Here is a 19,005-nt window from a genome sequence, read left to right on the forward strand (position 1 = left end):
TGCTTAAATGTACATGTGTGTAAATATTTTGTCTAGGAAAATTTGACTTTTATCATTTGACTGAACATTTGGGTGTTCTACAATAGCACTGCTACTGTAAATTTAGTGCAATTCTCATGGCGAAAATATACAATAGCACTGCTACTGTAAATTTAGTGCACCCCTCATGGCGAAAATATCATTGAGTAGTACACATGTAAATACTGAAGATGCTTGAGTCTTTTACTTGCAGTCAGTTCTGCTATAACGTGGTAGTTGCATTCTTGTGAAACCCTGTGTTATAAGAAAATCGCGTAATAGCAGCACCATTTAATGTAATGGGACCAGAATCTCATTATAGCCAATACACGCTTTAAAAGTTCACACTTTAGAAACAGTGTCCACAATTCATTAATCAAGCTATAATGAATTTGCATTAATGAAACGCAGAGCGACTTGTATATGATGCTTTTTTTTAAAGTGTAATCACAATTTGATTGCCATCAGTACATTTTAATGTTACTATTTGGCAGTAAAATCTTGACTGTTTTTTACATTGTTGGATATTTAACTGTATACTGCAGTCAGAATTATGTTCTGATTGTCTTTATATAAATTTGTCTTTAGTGTGTCTTGCTAATAAGATTTTATCTGTGATTGAATTGGTGTTGAAATTTTTTTTCTAAAGCTTCCATTATTTATGGTTTTTAGAAAGGAGATACTCCACTTCACATAGCAATCCGTGGAAGAAGCAGAAAATTAGCTGAATTGCTGTTGAGGAATCCTAAAGATGGCCGTCTACTGTATCGACCTAACAAAGCGGGTGAAACTCCATACAACATAGATTGCAGCCATCAGAAAAGCATTTTGACTCAGATATTTGGAGCAAGTAAGAGCTTTGCATATTTAACTGTGCAGTTCCTAAACTTTTGGGTTTGTAAAATGGGTCAAAGTTGTTTCATTAAGTTACGATACATTGTGCTTTTCTCATGGTACACCCTAGTTTCTAAGGTGGTGTTGAGTTTAAGGAAAGCCAGTGTGCAGTGAACTAATTTCAGCTGTGATGCTACTGTATGATGCTAGGCTTCCTCTCCTTAGCTAGGTAGTGTGGGAAACAATTATCATAATTCCTCCTTCTAGCAGGTAACTAGTCACATCTCGTTTTCATTTATAATTTTTGTTGCTGGGAGTCAAAATTCTAAAAGATTTTAGACTTAGAGACTGACTGGGAAATATGATTTGTGTGCAGCTATCCCTAACATAAAGGAGTACATAAATAGAGAAGAGAACTTAGTTTTTGTCTCTACCACTTTACACTGTCGAGTGCTTGCTAAGGATCTTACGTAATTGGAAGAACAACCAGTGAAATTAGGTGGAAAGACATGAGGTGTTAAGTCATCTTTAATTGCTGTAAACATACATTGATCAACTTTTGATAGCAGACTGATGTAACTTAAAAAGATGAGCGGCCTCTTTCATTCCCAGATATTGCATTGGGCCTTAGTCCTTGGACATATATTGAGTAGCTTGCCACTCCTGACACTGGGTGCACTTCCCTGCCAAGTGGTCTGCTATGATTGGAGAATTCTGGACCTTTTGCAGATAACTTGAACCTGGAAACACAGGCCATATCATATTTTAGTTCATTTCATATGCTCCTTGAAGAGGTCAACATAGTAGGAGGAAAGTAAACTCCATAATGGTGTTTTCTGCTTATCCATTGTATGCCACTCTGTGATTTCACCTGAAGTAATTCTGGCAGTTATTTAATCATCGGAGAGTTGGGAGGAGAAATGGCAGATGGAGTTCGATCTGGGAATATGTGAGGTGATGCATTTTGGAAGATTCAGTTCAAGAGCAAGCTATATGATAAATAGAAAAGCCCTGGGGAAAATTGATGTACAGAGATCTGGGTGTTCAGGTACATTGTACCCTGAAGGTGGCAACACAGGACGATTGTGGTCAAGAGGCATATGGCATGCTTTCCTTCATCGGTTGAGATAGAGTACAAGAATTGGCAGGTCATTTTACAGTTGTATAGGACTTTAGTTCAGCCATGTTTGCATACAGTTCTGGTCGTCACCTTACTAAATGGATGTGGATGCTTTGGAGAGGGTGCAGAGGAGGTTCACCAGGATGTTGCCTGGTATGGAGGGCACTAGCCATGAAGAGAGATGGAGTAGATTAGAATTATTTTTATTAGAAAGACTGAGGTTGAGGGGAGACCTGACTGGTCTGCAAAATCATCAGAGGTATAGACAGGGTGCCTAGCAAGAAGCTTTTTCTCCCAGATTGGGGGACTCAATTACTAGGGGCCATGAGTTCAGTGTGAGCGGGGAAAGGTTTAAGGGTGGTATGCATGGAAAGTTCCTTATATAGAAAGTGGTTGGGGCTTGGAACGCTTTGCAAGCAGAGATGTAGAGGCGGGAACAATAGCATCATTTAAGATGTTATTGCACAGTTGGATGACTGGACAGGGAGCAGAGGATCCTTTGAAATTAGGCGACAGGTTTAGATTGTGGGTCTGGGTCAGCACAGGCTTGGAGGGCCGTAGGGCCTCTTCCTGTGCTGTAATTTTCCTTGTTCTTTGTTCTCTTGATTAATATATTGAGATGAAGTAAGTTGGTAGTTGTATTGGCAAGAGCTGCAGATTCAAAATAGAATAAGTGTCAAATGGAAAATATAAAATATTATTGGGGATTAATTTCAACACTGACAGGATTTTCATGATTTTAAGCTGCTTGAGCTTAATCCTTATTTTTGTTGTCCTTTTACATAACTAGAAACAAGTATTTGCAGTTGACTACAATATTTATCATCACTAAGTTAATGTTGTTTAAACTGCACTCGTAAATACTTGAATATCTTACATTAATTACGCAGCTCACTTAGTAACTGGTATTCTTACAAACACTGACCGTTCTGAATTTGAGTATGGGAATTTTAATTTTCAAATTTTAAATTTCCCAATTAATAATGCTACATAATTAGAAATGTCTTGATCAGTACAATTTATTGGATATAATTTAAAAGAACGACAGTGGTAGAATTCAAATCTGAAATCACATCCTAAATTTAAACAATAGCTGTAAATTGCATTGATCTTCATTTTATAATATTAATTGAATATCTTGATGAGATTGCTGTGTCATAAAATTCAACTGTTTTGGAAGGTGCATCGGAGGCCAAGCAGCGTGCAGTTCTGGTCACCACTCTATCAGAAGGATAGAGATACGTTGGAGAGAGTACAGGGAAGGTTTACTGAGATATTGCTTGGTCTGGAGGGGTTTAGTTATGAGGAGAGGTTGGATAAAATCTGGTTCTTTTCAATGGAAAGATTGAGGCTGAGGGGCAACCTGATAGAGATCTACAAAAGAGAGCCATAGACTGGATAGTTAAAGGCTTTTTCCCAGGGTTGAAAGATCAACTTTAAGAGAACAGTGAAAGGGGAAGCTTTAGGAGCGAAGATTGGGGAAAACCTTTTACACAGAGTGTGGTGGGTGTCTGGAATGCATTGCTCTGAAAGTGGTGGAAACAGGTACATTAGCAATGTTTAAGGCATATCTTGGTAGTCACATAAACATGAGGCGAACAGAGGAATAGATACCGTGCATGGGCAATAAGTGGCCGATCTAAATAAGGGTTAGGAATCCGCACAGGCTTGTTCGGCCAAAGAGCCTGTTCCTGTACTGTGTTGTATTGTAAAGTGTATGAATAGGAATATCTGTAACTGGTAATTACTAAGAGTAAAGAAAATATGGAGAATGTCTGCTAGACTTCTGTTGTAAGTCCAGAGTGTTTATGCAATTCATTGGATTCAAAGTGAAATAAAATGTTTTCTGTTACATTGAACATTGGCATTGCAATTTTGAAATGCTTCTGACACAGACGTTTTTATTACGTATAGATTTGAGACTTACCAACCCGTTGATGATTGGCTCAAGACATACTGTTACAAATGGCTGAACTCTTTATTTTAAATTCTAAAATATAACACGAAGTTAGGGAATAATATTCTTGAACATCCCTAGTAACAATTCCTCACCCTTGATTTGCATATAAAATTAAATACATCAAGGATACAAAAAAGAGAAAAAATGTGGGTGAATTATCAATTTTTTTGTTTGCATTTTAAAAGTTATTTAATTTTATAATTTTCAGCAAATAGGTAGAATGCAACAAGAACAATAACCAATTCAGAACAGGAGATAGCTAAACAGCAAATATTGTAAACATCAAGAATGAGCAATGAAGTGTGTAGTCCTGATGCATAATAAAGAGTATTTATTAAATATTCCAGTTGATTGGTTCTTTTTTAATATAAATCGAATCTATATAAAGTATCTTAAAGACATACCAAACTTCCACAGTCAGTTCTGGTCATGTGAGAAAGAATGGAAGAAAATGTAGAAGTTTGAAAGGTAAGAGGCTGACTACTTTACCTCCAAACAAAATAAACAAAAACAGAGAATCTGACCTATCCGATCAGGAAAAAAAACCTTGCATTTATGTAGGATGCCTTGGGATGTCCAAAGGGTTTTAAAGCTTGTGAAGTGCAAGTGCAGTCACTGTTGTAGGAAAACCAGCAATCAGTCTGCATATAACGTTTTCGTAAAGACCAGATGATCTATTTTAGTACAGCTGCTTGCGGGAGAAGATGTTTCTCAGTAAGGCCGTTCTGTGGGTCATAGCGAATGAACAATCAAATGTGATTCTCTGAAGTTTACATCCAGTGCTGACAGATTATTAAAGAACCAAAGTAGAATAGCTATATTGCACGAATGATTGATTGATTCAATGTAAAGAACTGTCAGCAAATGATGTTAAAACAATTGCTTCTATTTATTTTACACCCAAAACAGGAACAAGGCAACAAAGCACAAAATATTTAGGACTGTGTCCCATATTTGACATTTCTTAATGTGTTTTGTATGTTTGGAAGACTGTCCTTGTTGATTTGAGATTAGTTCACTTACGTATGATCATAGGCATGGCTCCATTTATACTTCTAACACACATCTTTAATTGATCCTCAAATCCATTTTATTTTTATGCAGTCCCACCAATTAGAGCATATGCAGTCCCACCAATTAGAGCAGATACAGTTTTGTAAATATGATTTTTCCACTGTACATTGATTGATGTGTCATTGTAGTGCACTAATGATGGTGTGACATTCGTCCAACAAAGTCTGTCCAAAGCATACTGAGAAATAATTTGTGTCTGCTTTCAAGGAATAGATTATGTGCAGCCTACAGCTTGACTATGTCTGTGTCTGCCAACACAATCCTGTTACAGATTTTAGTAAACAATTTGCTGCCTGATGATGCTCTCCTATGATTGTGTCTCGATTGGTTCTTTATAACCCAATCCTAGTCATATCTTCAGTAACCACAGAAGGGATAACATTCCTCTTGTTAAAGGGGAATTCTAGTATCTTTATTACTGTCTTAACATTTATTTGGAACAAGATTAATTTAAAAATGTACTGCCTGTGAATTGGTAATTGCTGGAGATTCCTTAACAAAATAATTGTTGAACAAAAGGTCTTCATGAAATTTCAATTCTGTGATTTACAGAATCTACTAAATTGAATTTGAGATTATTATTTAATTGCAATAAAGTCCCATGAGTGTGTGGAAAGATCAAAGTTCATTAATTGACAGAGATCTTCAATGCATCTGCTTCTGTCTGAAATTAGATATTTTCTGATCAACCTGGCCAGAGATAGTATTATATACCTCAGGAGCATATGGGACTTGAACTCTGGCCTCCTCGCTCAGAGATTGGGATACTTTCACTACAGAATCCTCTTTCTGAAATTACAAATCGTTTCCCAATCGTTCTGTCCAGAGATGTGATTACACACCTCTGGAGTGGTACTTAAACCTGGGCTTCCTGGCCCAGCGGTAGGGGGCACTGCCTTTGCACAGGAGACCCCTCTGTCTGCATTTTCTTTTTAAATTTAACCGTTTTTTCTAATCAACTTGTTCAGAAATGTTATTAATTACCTCTGGAGCAGGTGGGACTTGAACCTGGGTCTCTCAGTCCAGGGATAGGACACTACCACTATACCAAAGAGTCTCTCTTTGCAATTATCACAGCACTTAAATGTTATGCAGCTGACAATTTAAAATTGTTAGTTGTTTTATTAGCTATTTCCACTGTAAGTTTCAGTTGTGGGCATTTTAAGAATAGGATGCTTTCATTCAGTTTTGAGATTTTGACAGATTCATGGTTTGAAAAAAAACATGATTTACTTGAAATTATATACAAGGGTTATCATTTGGGATCTATTTCTTTGTGCACCATGTACCTTTCAGTATTTTATCCAAATAACAGTTTTTCATGAGTTTGACAGTGTCAACAGGCTGGGCATCTTGGGGAGCTGAGAGTGGCAGAAGTCAAAATTCAGTGTTGTCTCGATTATTGGTACATGTATATGTCCCTTCACCTACTATCCCAAAAGTACGTTCTGAACTTGTCGATCTATCACCAGAGATCAGCTATCGTTTTTTGGTTCTAACCTGGGACTTTCTTCATCTCGTGGAGTCATAGAATCCTACAGCATGAAGACAGACTCTTCAGTTCAAACTGGCCCATGCTGCCCAAAATGTCCATCCTCACTAACTCCATTTCCATGCACTTGCCTCCTGTCCTTCTAAACCTTTCCTATTCATGTCCAGATACATTTTACATTTTGTTAATGTACCTACCTCAACCACTGCTGCTCACAGCTCATTTCATATGCGTAACACCTTCTATGTAAAGAAATTACCAATCAGGTTCCCTTTTATTCTTTCCTCTCTAACTTCAAATTGATGCCCTCTCTTCCTTGATTCCCCTACTGTGGGAAAAAAGACTGAGTGCATTCACCCTGCCATGCCTGTCATGATCTTGTACACTTCTATAAGATCTTAGCCTCCTATGCTATCAAGAAAAAGTACCTGTCCAACCTCTCCTATATTATAACTCAGACCTTTTGAGTCTTAGCAGTATCCTTGTAAATTTCTTCTGCACTTTTTCCAGTTTAATAACATCCTTCCTATAGCAAGGTGACCAAAACTAAACACAATTTTCAAGTACGGCCTCACCAACATCCTGTATAACTTCAATACTCAACGCCGCGACTAATGAAAGCCAGTGTGCCAGAAGCCTCCTTCACTGCCCTGTCTACCTGTGAGTCCAATTTCAGAGAACCATACACCTGAACACCGAGGACCCTCTGTTCCACTACACACCTTAAGGTCCTACCATTCACCATGAAACTCCTACCTTGATTTGACTTCCCAGACTGCAACACCTCACACCTAAATTAAACCCCATTTGCCATTTCTCAGCCCACTTCTCCAGCTGATCAAGGTCCTGCTGCAATATCTAATAACCTTGCTCACTGTCCACAAAACCACCTATTTTAGTGTCATCTGCAATCTTACTAATTATACCTTGCATGTTCTCTTCCAAATCATTGATATAGATAACAAATGGCAATGAGCCCAGACATTTATGTATAACAACTACTTACCAATTAAATTCCCTTAAGGTAATAGCAGAGCCAGTTATCTAATTTTGTGCTGAATTGAATGTTGTGGAGTAGGGAATAAAATTATTCTGTTGTTGCCTTATTAAACTGGATTAAAATGAATGTGAAATTATGTTGGATGACAATTCATTGGACCACTACCAAATCATGTTCTGAGAAACAGGGCAGTTTGAATCATTGTTAAAAGAATGTGGCAGTCTAGAACAATTCAATTTAGAAAGAAAATGAAATTTCCTCACATTTATTGCTTTACAATTAATCTATTTTTTAAAAAACTGTAGTAGTTGTTTCTGCAGGCTGGATTGGAGTTGCATACAGTACAGTGGAAAATCCCAGTGCATCTGACTTCAAGGAAACTGCCCAAGAAATTTAAATTCCAATTGGCACATCTCCTGTGTCTGAAACCCTCTGGAAAAAGTTCCTTCAAGTCTTAGAGTTCAGAGGGTTCCATCTCACATGGGCCAATAGTTACCCAGAAAAGGTTAAAGGATTAAAAGCCTATACTAACTCTTTGGTAACTATTAAACTGAACCTCCCATCTCCTCCACCCACTTACCCACACAGTACGAGATTCCCCATCTCACCCTAAGCCTTGATCCATTTTCCTAGCATTCTGTCCATCTCCCCTATCTGCCACTCTGTGCCCTACTTCCATACGATGTTATGTACTTGCAGTTTCACAGTAACTGCCTGACTGAAACACAGACAGAGAAAGCTGGAGAAACACAGCAGGTTCAGCGGTATCTGTAGAGACAAAAACCAGGCTTAATATTTCAGGTTCTGTCAAAAAGGATCACTGGACTCAAAACATTAATCCTGTTTTCTCTCTACAGATGCTGCCTGACCTGCTGTGTTTCTCCATCACTCTGATCTTGTTTCAGATTTCCAATATCTGCAGTTCTTTGTGATTCTTTTTATGGTCAGTTATACTGCTGACATTTAAGCCTCAGAACATGGCACCCATATTGTAATAAGGGATGTAGTTTATGCAATGATCTTTTCTGACTCTCATGTTTCCTGCATTGATCTATTCTGTTTCAAAGCAGGAGGTTCCACTCTAGGAATCTCTAGTGCAGAACTGATCTAAAGGTAAGTAGATAGTTTTCAGTCCAATCAGGGTCAAAGAAAGGGTTTCTGACACTGATTGGAATTTCTGGGCTGATGTGGAGAATTCCTTGACTTAAAGCCCATTTCGTGAGCAACCGGAGACTTTTTTTATAAACAGCAAAGTCATTCTCTACCCTTTTAGAGGAGCAGTGGGATGACAGCTATATAGAATGTAGCATAAGCAACCTGTATGGGATTCTTGAAGTACTACAAGAGCATGTTAATTAATTCTCTTCCAGAGGTAGGTCAGAGTCTTGCACTATTTAATTTAAAAAAGTTGAGATCTTTTTAGTTGAAGAAGGTTGACCTAATTTGCAGTGTTAGAAATTATTTCCTTGAGACGTATATTTAACTACATTTCCACATAATGACTTTCAGCACTTCCGCCTATATTTTGGTGAAGAAATTGTACCAGCATGTCTAGAATATAATGTTATGTTAATGTCATTCAACATGTCAGATGATAGGTCTTGGTAGTAGAATAGTTCCACATGGGGAAAAATGCATCCATTGCCCTGAATCACAGCTAATTATCTCATGGGATAGGGTCTGATGTTGCTGTCCAGACAATAAACTGGCAATGTGGATTGGTCACTTGTTTTAAAAACTAATTTTCTTTTTCAATTATTTAAGCAAAACAAAATTGGACTGAAGTCTACCTGCGTATTGCAGGCTTTTAACAGTGCAGAACATGAAAATTGTCTTCAATTCATTATAAACTGTATCTGACAAAACATTTTCAACCTCTAACTTTGAAAGCATTGTGCCTGAGGTGTTGAGATCAGTTTGGTCCTGAGCCATGATATTGCAGTGCAGTCTATAATAATGACATATGCCTGGCAATTTGGAAGACTTCCCAGTGATAAATGAACCACAACCCACAAGCAATTAAAAAGATAATCAGTAGTTCCATCTAGTGGCATCTACTCAACAGTGATCTGCAAACTGGTGCTCAGTTCAGCTACTACCAGCACTACCTGATTCCCTAATGATCATTATCTTGACTCAGATATGGAGGGATAATCTATGTACCTGAAGGGAAGTGCGTAAGTGAGCATCATGGCAGCAATTGGCTGTTTTGCACCAAAGAGCTCCAGGAGAATAGGCCAAGCATAACTGTTGAAAATGTGTTGCTGGAAAAGCGCAGCAGGTCAGGCAGCATCCAAGGAGCAGGAGAATTGACATTTCGGGCATAAGCCCTTCTTCAGGAACCCCGAAACGTTGATTCTCCTGCTCCTTGGATGGTGCCTGACCTGCTGCGCTTTTCCAGCAGCACATTTTTCAGCTCTGATCTCCATCATCTGCAGTCCTCACTTTCTCCAAGCATAATGGTTTCCAGCAAGAAATACAGCAGCAAGAATAAGTTTGGCAGAATCAATGGTATTTCACAGAAACCTATAAAATTCTAACAAGGGTAGCATCGTGGCTTAGTGGTTAGCACAGCTGTCTCACAGCGCCAGCAACTGGGATTCGATTCCAGCCTCAGGTGACTGTCTGTGTCGAGTTTGCGCATTCCCCTGCATCTGCGTGGGTTTCCTCCAGGTGCTGCAGTTTTTTCCAACAGGCCAAAGATGTGCAGGTCAGCAAAATTGGTCATGCTGAATTGCCCATAATGTTAGGTGCATTAGTCAGAGGGGAATGGGTCTGGGTTAGTTACTCTTCGGAGGGTCGGTGTGGACTTGTTGGGCCAAATGGCCTGCTTCCACACTGTAGGGAAACTAATCTAAAAAAATTTGACTGTTACTTGCATATATACGGTATTTTAAAATTGCAATGTTTACCCGAGGGCATCCAACTTCTTTGTAATCACAGTGAATCTTGTTTATAGTTGGATGATGGAAGCAAGTCAATCATTGAGCTACTGTGCTGGATCCCCAGTGTTGAAGATTGCATGTGCTCAGAGGAAGCTGCAATTTCATTATAAGCTTTGATATGAAACATTATTTCACTATATATTTCCCTTTCAGTAATTTTATTATGCTAGATAGGTGGACTTGTATTGGAGTCATTCAAGGAAAAAGAATTGAATAGGTTCAGGATGCTAGTAACATATGACAGTCTGTCGGCTTTCATTTCTCCAGATTCTTTTCTTTGTCTCAATTATTTAACTTTCATAACTAGCTACGTATGCCAACTGTGTCTCATAGTTAAATATCAGTTGATTGGTAGTTCTTATCATTCTTATTTGTCTTTGCTACTTGGTGTAGATTTGTTTCTCAAATTGATGGCATCAGAGCTGGTGAAAAGGCTATTGTCTTGAAATATTAACCATTTTCTTTCTCTCTGTCTCTCTACAGATGCTATCAGAGCTGAACATTTGAAGTATTTTCTGTTTTCTGTTTCTTTTGACATATCTTCTAGTTTAAAAATAAATAATTATTATTAAAAAACAAAATTTGCAGGACATCTGTCGCCTTCAGAGACTGATGGAGATATGCTTGGCTATGACCTGTACAGCAGTGCTCTCGCAGACATCCTGAGTGAACCAACTATGCAACCTCCTATTTGTGTCGGACTTTATGCACAGTGGGGAAGTGGAAAATCTTTCCTTTTGAAAAAGCTTGAAGGTAGGATGTGTTTGCAAGTTTAGAAAATTGATGTTTATTGTTACTTGATGCAAAATATTTAATTTATTCACCTTCCATATATAATTGGAATTTGTCATCCATTGATATAAAATCATTGAGACTATTCCTTTGTAGTTATTCACATCTTGTATTTGCATGTTGGTTTGGCCAATTTCCTTTTTAGTTTTTGTGAATCTGACCTGAACTTTGATTATTCTATATTATTCCACAAATGTCTGATCTAAACTATTCCAAACTTGACATTTTTCTCAAGCTTGTCAGCAGCTAAAACTGTTAAAAATAATTTAGATGTAGAAAAGATAAATCTAAATTTATCTAAATTAGACTGTACAAGCTACCGGCAGCTTCATAGAAATCTCCCATTTCCTTTCAGTTAAATTTTCATTTTAAAACAATTCATTAATATGATTTTAAAGTAGAGCTTCCATTGTAATGAAAACAGAACTTTGAGAGAATCATAGAATCCCACACATTGATCTTGCTCTGATCCTCTGAAGAGAAGCCCACCCAGACCCATCCTATCCCTGTTACCCTGCATTTATCATGGCCAATCTAACTAACTTCTGCAGCTTTGGACTGAGAGGAAACTGGGGCACCTGGAGGGAACTCATGCAATCGCAGGGAGCATGTGCAAACTCCACACAGACAGTTTCCTAAAGTTGGAATCAAACCTTGGTTTTGGCACTGTGAGGCAGCAGTTCCAGCCACTATTCTACCACATGCTCTGTTCCTGCATCCACATCATTAATATCCATGGTGAAAAATTGATGCTGCATTCAGATTTTGGGAATATTACTTACCACTACAATTAGAATACACTCCCATTGTCCCTACTTTCTAACTTTCAATGAATTATCAGCCCATTGTCACAAGACTGCATTCAGACCCCCACATAGACCATTGATAATGTTGTTTCCCATCTTCAACATCCATAACTATCCCCCTACCCCCAAGCCTTCCACAAATTTCAACTAATCAGTTGTTTCTACCCTTCACTAATTCATGCTGACAATCCGTTTTGTATCTGATAAAATTTGGTAGTTTCCCTACAACATAGACTAGATTAGATTAGTAGTGAAGCAGCTGTACCAATTTAATTTTCTTTTTAAAAAAACAAAACAATTAATGTTTTAGGACTTTATCAAGTGATGGAGGTAACTGTAAACGGATTGAATACTATGTTTGATATTTTTGAAATATATTAGATGTTGATATTTGCATAATATATTGGTATTCACTGCAAACAAATTTTAGATATCCTTGGGTCAAATTTGGTTGGGTAGAACAGAGCTTCCTAAACTGTGGGTTGTGAACCCAGTGGAGTTGTGAACTGTGTCGCAGAAGTGGCTGCCATGGAGATTGAACTGATGCTGACAAATACCTGACACCTTTAAATTTTTAACAGGGGGCACTGCATTACTGCTGATTTTTGAGGCCTAATTGCTGTGTTGCAAAACCCTGTGGATGAACGGATATTTTCTCAGTAGAGGCTCTGTGGATAAAAAGCTCAGTCACCCCAACCCTCTGATACCACAGGTATCTCACCAACCTTTAATCCCCTTTCCCCAATTATCACAGGTCTCCCATTCTCCTTTGCAGTTTTTTTTGTTATTTTATGCACTTTTTTTTGCAATTGAATTATTAAAGTTGAAGAAAGACCTGGGGAGATGGGGAGCAGGGATGGGAGATTGATACTTAAGTTCTCCCTCTTTTTAAGAAGATAATAAATTGACTTGAAGTTTGTTTGTTGCAAAATAAAATACTGCTCTGTCTTGTTGGAAATGTGAAGAAAACGTTATCCCTCCATTCTGGGCTGTTCTTGTAATGTCAGTTACAGGAAGTTCCCTGAATTTATGCTATTGAAAATATAAGATGCAATTATTTCAAGTTCGGATGTGATTAAGTCAGTGTTCCAAAGATGTGTGGAAGAACAATGCTATTATTTGTATTTCATGCTGATGGAGGCAGCTTAAAAAATATAATATTGAGAATGTTGGTGTTTAGTATTTGCTTGAAGAACATTAAGCACTAGAAGAAGGATCATAAATGCATTTGAGCTTTTCTTGGTTAAAGATGTTTTAAGCCCAGTTTTGTTTTCAATCATAGATATGTGGAATTAAGTTATAGACATATATGTGGATAGACAAAACATCTGAAATCAAAATTGGTGAATAATTGTACTAATCTTATGCATTGAGAGCTAATGTTTTAGTTTTGCTCTTCAGATGAAATGAAGACATTTGCTGGTCAGCAAGTGGAACCCCTCTTCCAGTTTTCTTGGTTGGTGGTGTTCATTACACTGTTAATATGTGGAGCAACAGGAGTACTTCTTGGCTTCGCAGTTGATCTGAAGCTTGGCACAGCAGTTGGACTGAGCTTATTGGCACTTATTTACATTTTCTTTGGTATGTGTGAGTTAACTTTTGATGGCTTATTTGTCTGTTTGTGCTGCTGGCAATCAATTATCAATTTTATGGTCTTGTTGAACTATGCAGTTGGAAATGGAAATATTACTACATAGGAATAATATGGAGGTTTTTTTTATTTTTTCCAGTGTTACTATAATTTATTTGCCTCTCCTTGTTGACCTCAAACTTCTCTATGGTTTGATGCCATGTTTCAGTTGCTGATTCCTTTGGCCTTATGCATGACAAAAGGAAATATATTGGATTTTACCTAATGTTCAAAGAACTTTATAAATTAAATTTGCCTGTTTCATTGGTGTGATAGTTATAGGTACTTTGAGGTTTGGTGAGAAGTGGTAAAGTTGAAATATATAATTACCTAATTGTTCTTGAACTGAATAAGTTGCTACAGCACTTACAGGGTAATTAAGTGCCAGTTATATTTTTGTAGGTCTGGAGTCTGCATGAAGCAGAACTCATTCTCTTAAGAACATTAGTTGACCAGATGGACTTTTATGAAAATTATCGTTACCATTACTAAGACTAGTTTCCACTTCCAGCATTGTGATTTGAATCCGTAAACTGAAAATGGACCTCTGGCTTACTAGTCTAGTGACAATACCACTATGCTGTTGCCTTCCCTGTGGCTTCAGTGCTTTGCTAACCTATTTATAAACTTAAACATAACCATTTCTCCCATATTCAAACCTTGATAAGATCATTGTTCAAACTTCGAACTCCTCGAATTGTAGACATCTAGCTCTCAATTCTTTTAGACTAGCTTAAAAATTAAGATGCCCTAAATTGGGAACCAGTTCTTGTGGCCTTCTCCTTTCCCTTTTGCAGTGCCTCAGTGTCACTCACCATGTGATGAAACGTAAATTAAACACAATATTCTAACTGATATTTGTCCATGATCTAGTAGGAGGATGACACGATGTGCACTAACCTTATAGTGAGTTGTCCTCTAAATAATCAATCTATTTCTTTTATGATTGATTCTTGAATAAAGATATGTATTTGCTAAATGGATAGACAAAGCACCTGAGAGAATACTTTAATTTCCCACCTCCATCCTTGTCGTTGGTTTCTCTTCTTTTCCTCATGGTGCACTTCTTCTTTTGTATGAGCACGCTGATTAAGAACAGAAAGAGGCCGTTCAGCTCTTTTGAACATGCTGTACCATTCAACAAACCATGTTTGATCTGTTTGAGTTTCCAATTCCATATTCCCATCTATGACCAATAACCTTTGATTCCCTTGCCTTGCAATTTCTGTCTTGAATATTTGTGCAGTCTTTGTCTATTTGGAAGAAGTAATCTATACATGAAAGATGACTTATTGTAAAGACTAATCTTTTTATTTTTCTATATTTGGATTGTCGACTAAAGTGAGGAAATGGTTTAAAAGCTAAGGATTGTTGAAAGATTATTGAACTTTTGAAAAACAAGTTGCCTCATTGTAAGTGCCGTTGACATAGCTGCTTGTTCAAATACTGGTGGAAGCCCAGTTATAGATGAGCTGTAGCCAGCGGACTGAGTGCGAATAGTAGCTGATGACCAAGGCCTCCTGTCTACCAATAGTTGAACAGTTTGTGTGAAAGTTTGAGGGAAAAGCCGTTGGATCCCATCAAGGGCATGAACTGTTTCTATACTGCACAGTGAAAACCATTGTAAGTCTGAAGAAAACACATGTGCCTCTCCCTCAACAGTTGTTGTAAGCTGAGGTTGTTGATCAATAAACCACAGACTTTATTAGTGTAAATCAACCACCTTGTATCTTCTGTAAGCAATTGAAAGTATCTGGAGAAGGGGAACCAAGCAGCAGCATGTTATGACCGGCCAAAAAGACTATCTTGGCGAACCATGTGAATAGAAATTACTGAACTGCCTTCACAGTCTTTACTTCAGGAGAAAGTGAGGACTGCAGATGCTGGAGAGTCAGAGTCAAAGTGTGGCACTGGAAAAGCACAACATGTCAGGCAGCATCTGAGGAACATGAGAGCCAATGTGTTGAGCATAGTCCCTTCAGTAAGGGCTCATGCCCTAAATGTTGACTCTCTCTTGCTTCTTTGATGCTGCCTGACCTGCTGTGCTTTTCCAGCACCATACTTTTTGACTTTTTTTTCCCTCAGCCCACCATGCCAGTGTGTGTGGGGGTGGGTGGTAGACTTTATAAGGGAGTTAAAATTTGATTAGGGTTGAGTTATCTGTCAATTATTCATAATTGTTATCTGTAGTCAGAACCTAATTATCTGTAGTAAGTAGTAATTCGCAACACAATAGCCAGGTCCACCTGGAACTAAAATATATGTAAACTGGGGAACAAAGCAGAAATTGCTGGAAAAGCTCAGCAGATCTGGCAGTATCTGTAGAGAGAAATCAGTTTACGTTTCAGGTTAAGTGCCCCTTCCTCTGAACTGTTTTGTTTCTGATATGCAACATCCGCAGTTCTTTTGTTTTCTATTTATGTAAATTGTGGAATTCTGCATACTTGTTTAAATCTATATCTTTTATGACATTTCCAGAAATTGCAGGAATTAATTTCCAGCACCTAACTCCAGTGAGATGTAGCATTTTCTTTAGTATCTTCATTTTTAGTCTCCTTTTAAACATTGTTCCCAACTGGTAATCTTCTCTAGAATCCACAGATTTAATGTATGTTTTTTTAGTGGAGTGTTCCTTTTTGTCCATATCTACTGCCGGAGAACAGGAAGGATTATATGATAATGTTTTTCTAAGTGTGTTTAAAATTTTATGTATTCTTGTATGTAATTTTTCCCAGTAATTGTCCAACAACTCCACCAGTTTTTGATTGACATTCCTCAAAGGTACAAGATTATGCTACAGTGCTTGTGATCCTAACTGTAACAGAATTCATCATACTTAAGCATTGTTTTTTTTTCATTTTCAAAGCAATTGTTTACTTTGGTGGTCGACAAGAGGGAGAAAATTGGAATTGGGTCTGGGTATTGAGTACCAAACTTGCACGGCAAATCAGCTATCTGGAGCTGTTGCTTAAACTGATGTTTGTGAATCCACCAGAACTACCAGAACAGACCTCCAGAGCCTTGCCTGTCAGGTAAAGGGCGATTTTAACAGCCATTCAGTAATGTTTTCTCAGTTCTGATGTTTCCATAAAATTTTTTTTTTAAATCTTGAATGCCATCTTTGCTCATTGCTCTCCACATGCCATTATATAGTTTGAAGAAAAATTAGTGAACCGAGATAGTTTAGAATAAGAAAATACATTGCTTACTAAGTTTGTTCTTTAGAACTGAAAATAATTTAAATGTCTATCATTTCTTGAATGTTTTGGTTGTTCATGAATACATCTTTTAAACAATGATGTGTTTCCAGTCCAATTCTTCATCTTGTGGTGTTTCTGATGAGTTGTCAATTCAAAATTATTGGTGGCCATTTCTGACATGACTGATTTTAAGAGTGTAACTTAAGAGACACTTTAATATTTTCTCATTACATCCTGTCATTGTAGGTACATAAGTTTTTATTTTCCCTCCGCTGCATTGCACAGCAACTTGATTGCCATGTTTTTCTAGAACATGGCTGAGAAACACTTAATTTCTTGCAGGTCTGGACTTAGCTTAAATGTTTTCCGGGTTAAGGATACAGACATTAGGAATTTTGGCACTTTTCATTTGTTGCTCAGCCATCACTCATCTGGAACCTGGAGACAGTGAGGACTGCAGATGTGGGGAAGTCAGAGTCGATAAATGTGGAGCTTGGAAAAGCACAGCAAATAAATCAGCATCAGAAGAGCAAGAGAGTCGACGTTTCCAGTAAATATTTCAGAACTGATGAAGGGTCCTGCCGGAAGTGTCAACTCTCTTAGTCTTGCTTGATCTGTTGTGCTTTTGCCAGCTCCACGTTTTATCAACATCAATTTTCTGGAAATGATCATAATGATAAGATTGACAAATGGCAAAAATGTGTTCCTGAATCATTGGTCCAATTCACAAGATGCTAATTCTCATCATAAAGTCTGGTTGAAGATTTGTAGCTCGGGTGTCCGTTGTTGTGGTTCTGTTCGCCGAGCTGGAAGTTTTTGCTGCAAACGTTTCGTTCCCTGGCTAGGGAACATCATCAGTGCTATTGGAGCCTCCTGTGAAGCGCTGCTTTGATGTTTCTTCCGGTATTTATAGTGGTTTGTTCTTGCCGCTTCCGGGTGTCAGTTTCAGCTGTAGTAGTTTGTGTGTGGGGTCCAGGTCTATGTGTCTGTTAATGGAGTTTGTGGATGAATGCCATGCCTCTAAGAATTCCCTGGCTGTTCTCTGTCTGGCTTGTCCTATGATGGTAGTGTTTTCCCAGTCAAATTCATGTTCCTGGTTGTCTGAGTGTATGGCTACTAGGGATAGCTGGTCGTGTCGTTTTGTGGCTGGCTGATGTTCATGGATGCGGATTGTTAGCTGTCTTCCTGTTTGTTCTATATAGTGTTTTGTGCAGTACTTGCATGGTATTTTGTAGACTACGTTAGTTTGGCTCGTGCTGGCTATTGGGTCCTTTGTTCTAGTGAGTTGTTGTCTGAATGTGGAAGTTGGCTTGTGTGCTGTTATGAGTCTAAGGGTCGCAGTAGTCTGGCTGTCAGTTCTGAGACGCTCCTGACGTATGGTAGTGTGGCTAGTCCTTTTGGTTGTGGCATGTCCTCGTTCCGTGGTCTATCTCTTAGGCATCTGGTGATAAAGTTGCGTGGGTATCCGTTTTTGGCGAATGCCTTGTATAGGTGTTCCTCTTCCTCTTTTCGCAGTTCTGGTGTACTGCAGTGTGTTGTGGCTCTTTTGAATATTGTCCTGATGCAGCTTCATTTGTGTGTGTTGGGGTGGTTACTTTCATAGTTTAGGACTTGGTCTGTGTGTGTTGGTTTCCTGTGTACCCTTGTGGTGAATTCTCCGTTGGGTGTTCTCTCTACTAACACGTCTAGGAATGGGAGTTGGCTATCCTTTTCCTCTTCTCTCGTGAATCGTATTCCTGTGAGTGTGGCGTTGATGATTCGGTGTGTTTTTTCTATTTCTGTGTTTTTGATGATTACAAAGGTGTCATCGACGTATCTGATCCAGAGTTTGGGTTGAATTTGTGGTAGGGCTGTATGTTCTAACCTTTGCATAACTGCCTCTGCTATGAGTCCCGAGATTGGTGATCCCATGGGTGTTCCGTTGATTTGTTCGTATATCTGATTGTTGAATGTAAAGTGTGTGGTGAAATAGAAAAAACACACCGAATCATCAACGCCACACTCACAGGAATACGATTCACGAGAGAAGAGGAAAAGGATAGCCAACTCCCATTCCTAGACGTGTTAGTAGAGAGAACACCCAACGGAGAATTCACCACAAGGGTACACAGGAAACCAACACACACAGACCAAG

At 38.3% G+C, this 19,005-nt stretch overlaps 1 protein-coding gene across 3 annotated transcripts in view; it reads left to right on the plus strand.

Moving 5' to 3' along the window:
* Window positions 1-19,005, plus strand: part of LOC132834381 (kinase D-interacting substrate of 220 kDa-like) — a 148,465-nt gene that overhangs the window by 57,619 nt on the left and 71,841 nt on the right. For all 3 annotated transcript variants that reach the window (XM_060853243.1, XM_060853261.1, XM_060853252.1), the window contains exons 12-15: window positions 691-868; window positions 11,032-11,196; window positions 13,443-13,622; window positions 16,538-16,703. In XM_060853243.1, the coding sequence (XP_060709226.1) occupies window positions 691-868; window positions 11,032-11,196; window positions 13,443-13,622; window positions 16,538-16,703 (689 nt within the window). The remainder of the gene's footprint in view (window positions 1-690; window positions 869-11,031; window positions 11,197-13,442; window positions 13,623-16,537; window positions 16,704-19,005) is intronic.

This window comes from Hemiscyllium ocellatum, chromosome 3, assembly GCF_020745735.1.
Source record: "Hemiscyllium ocellatum isolate sHemOce1 chromosome 3, sHemOce1.pat.X.cur, whole genome shotgun sequence".
Taxonomy (NCBI): domain Eukaryota; kingdom Metazoa; phylum Chordata; class Chondrichthyes; order Orectolobiformes; family Hemiscylliidae; genus Hemiscyllium; species Hemiscyllium ocellatum.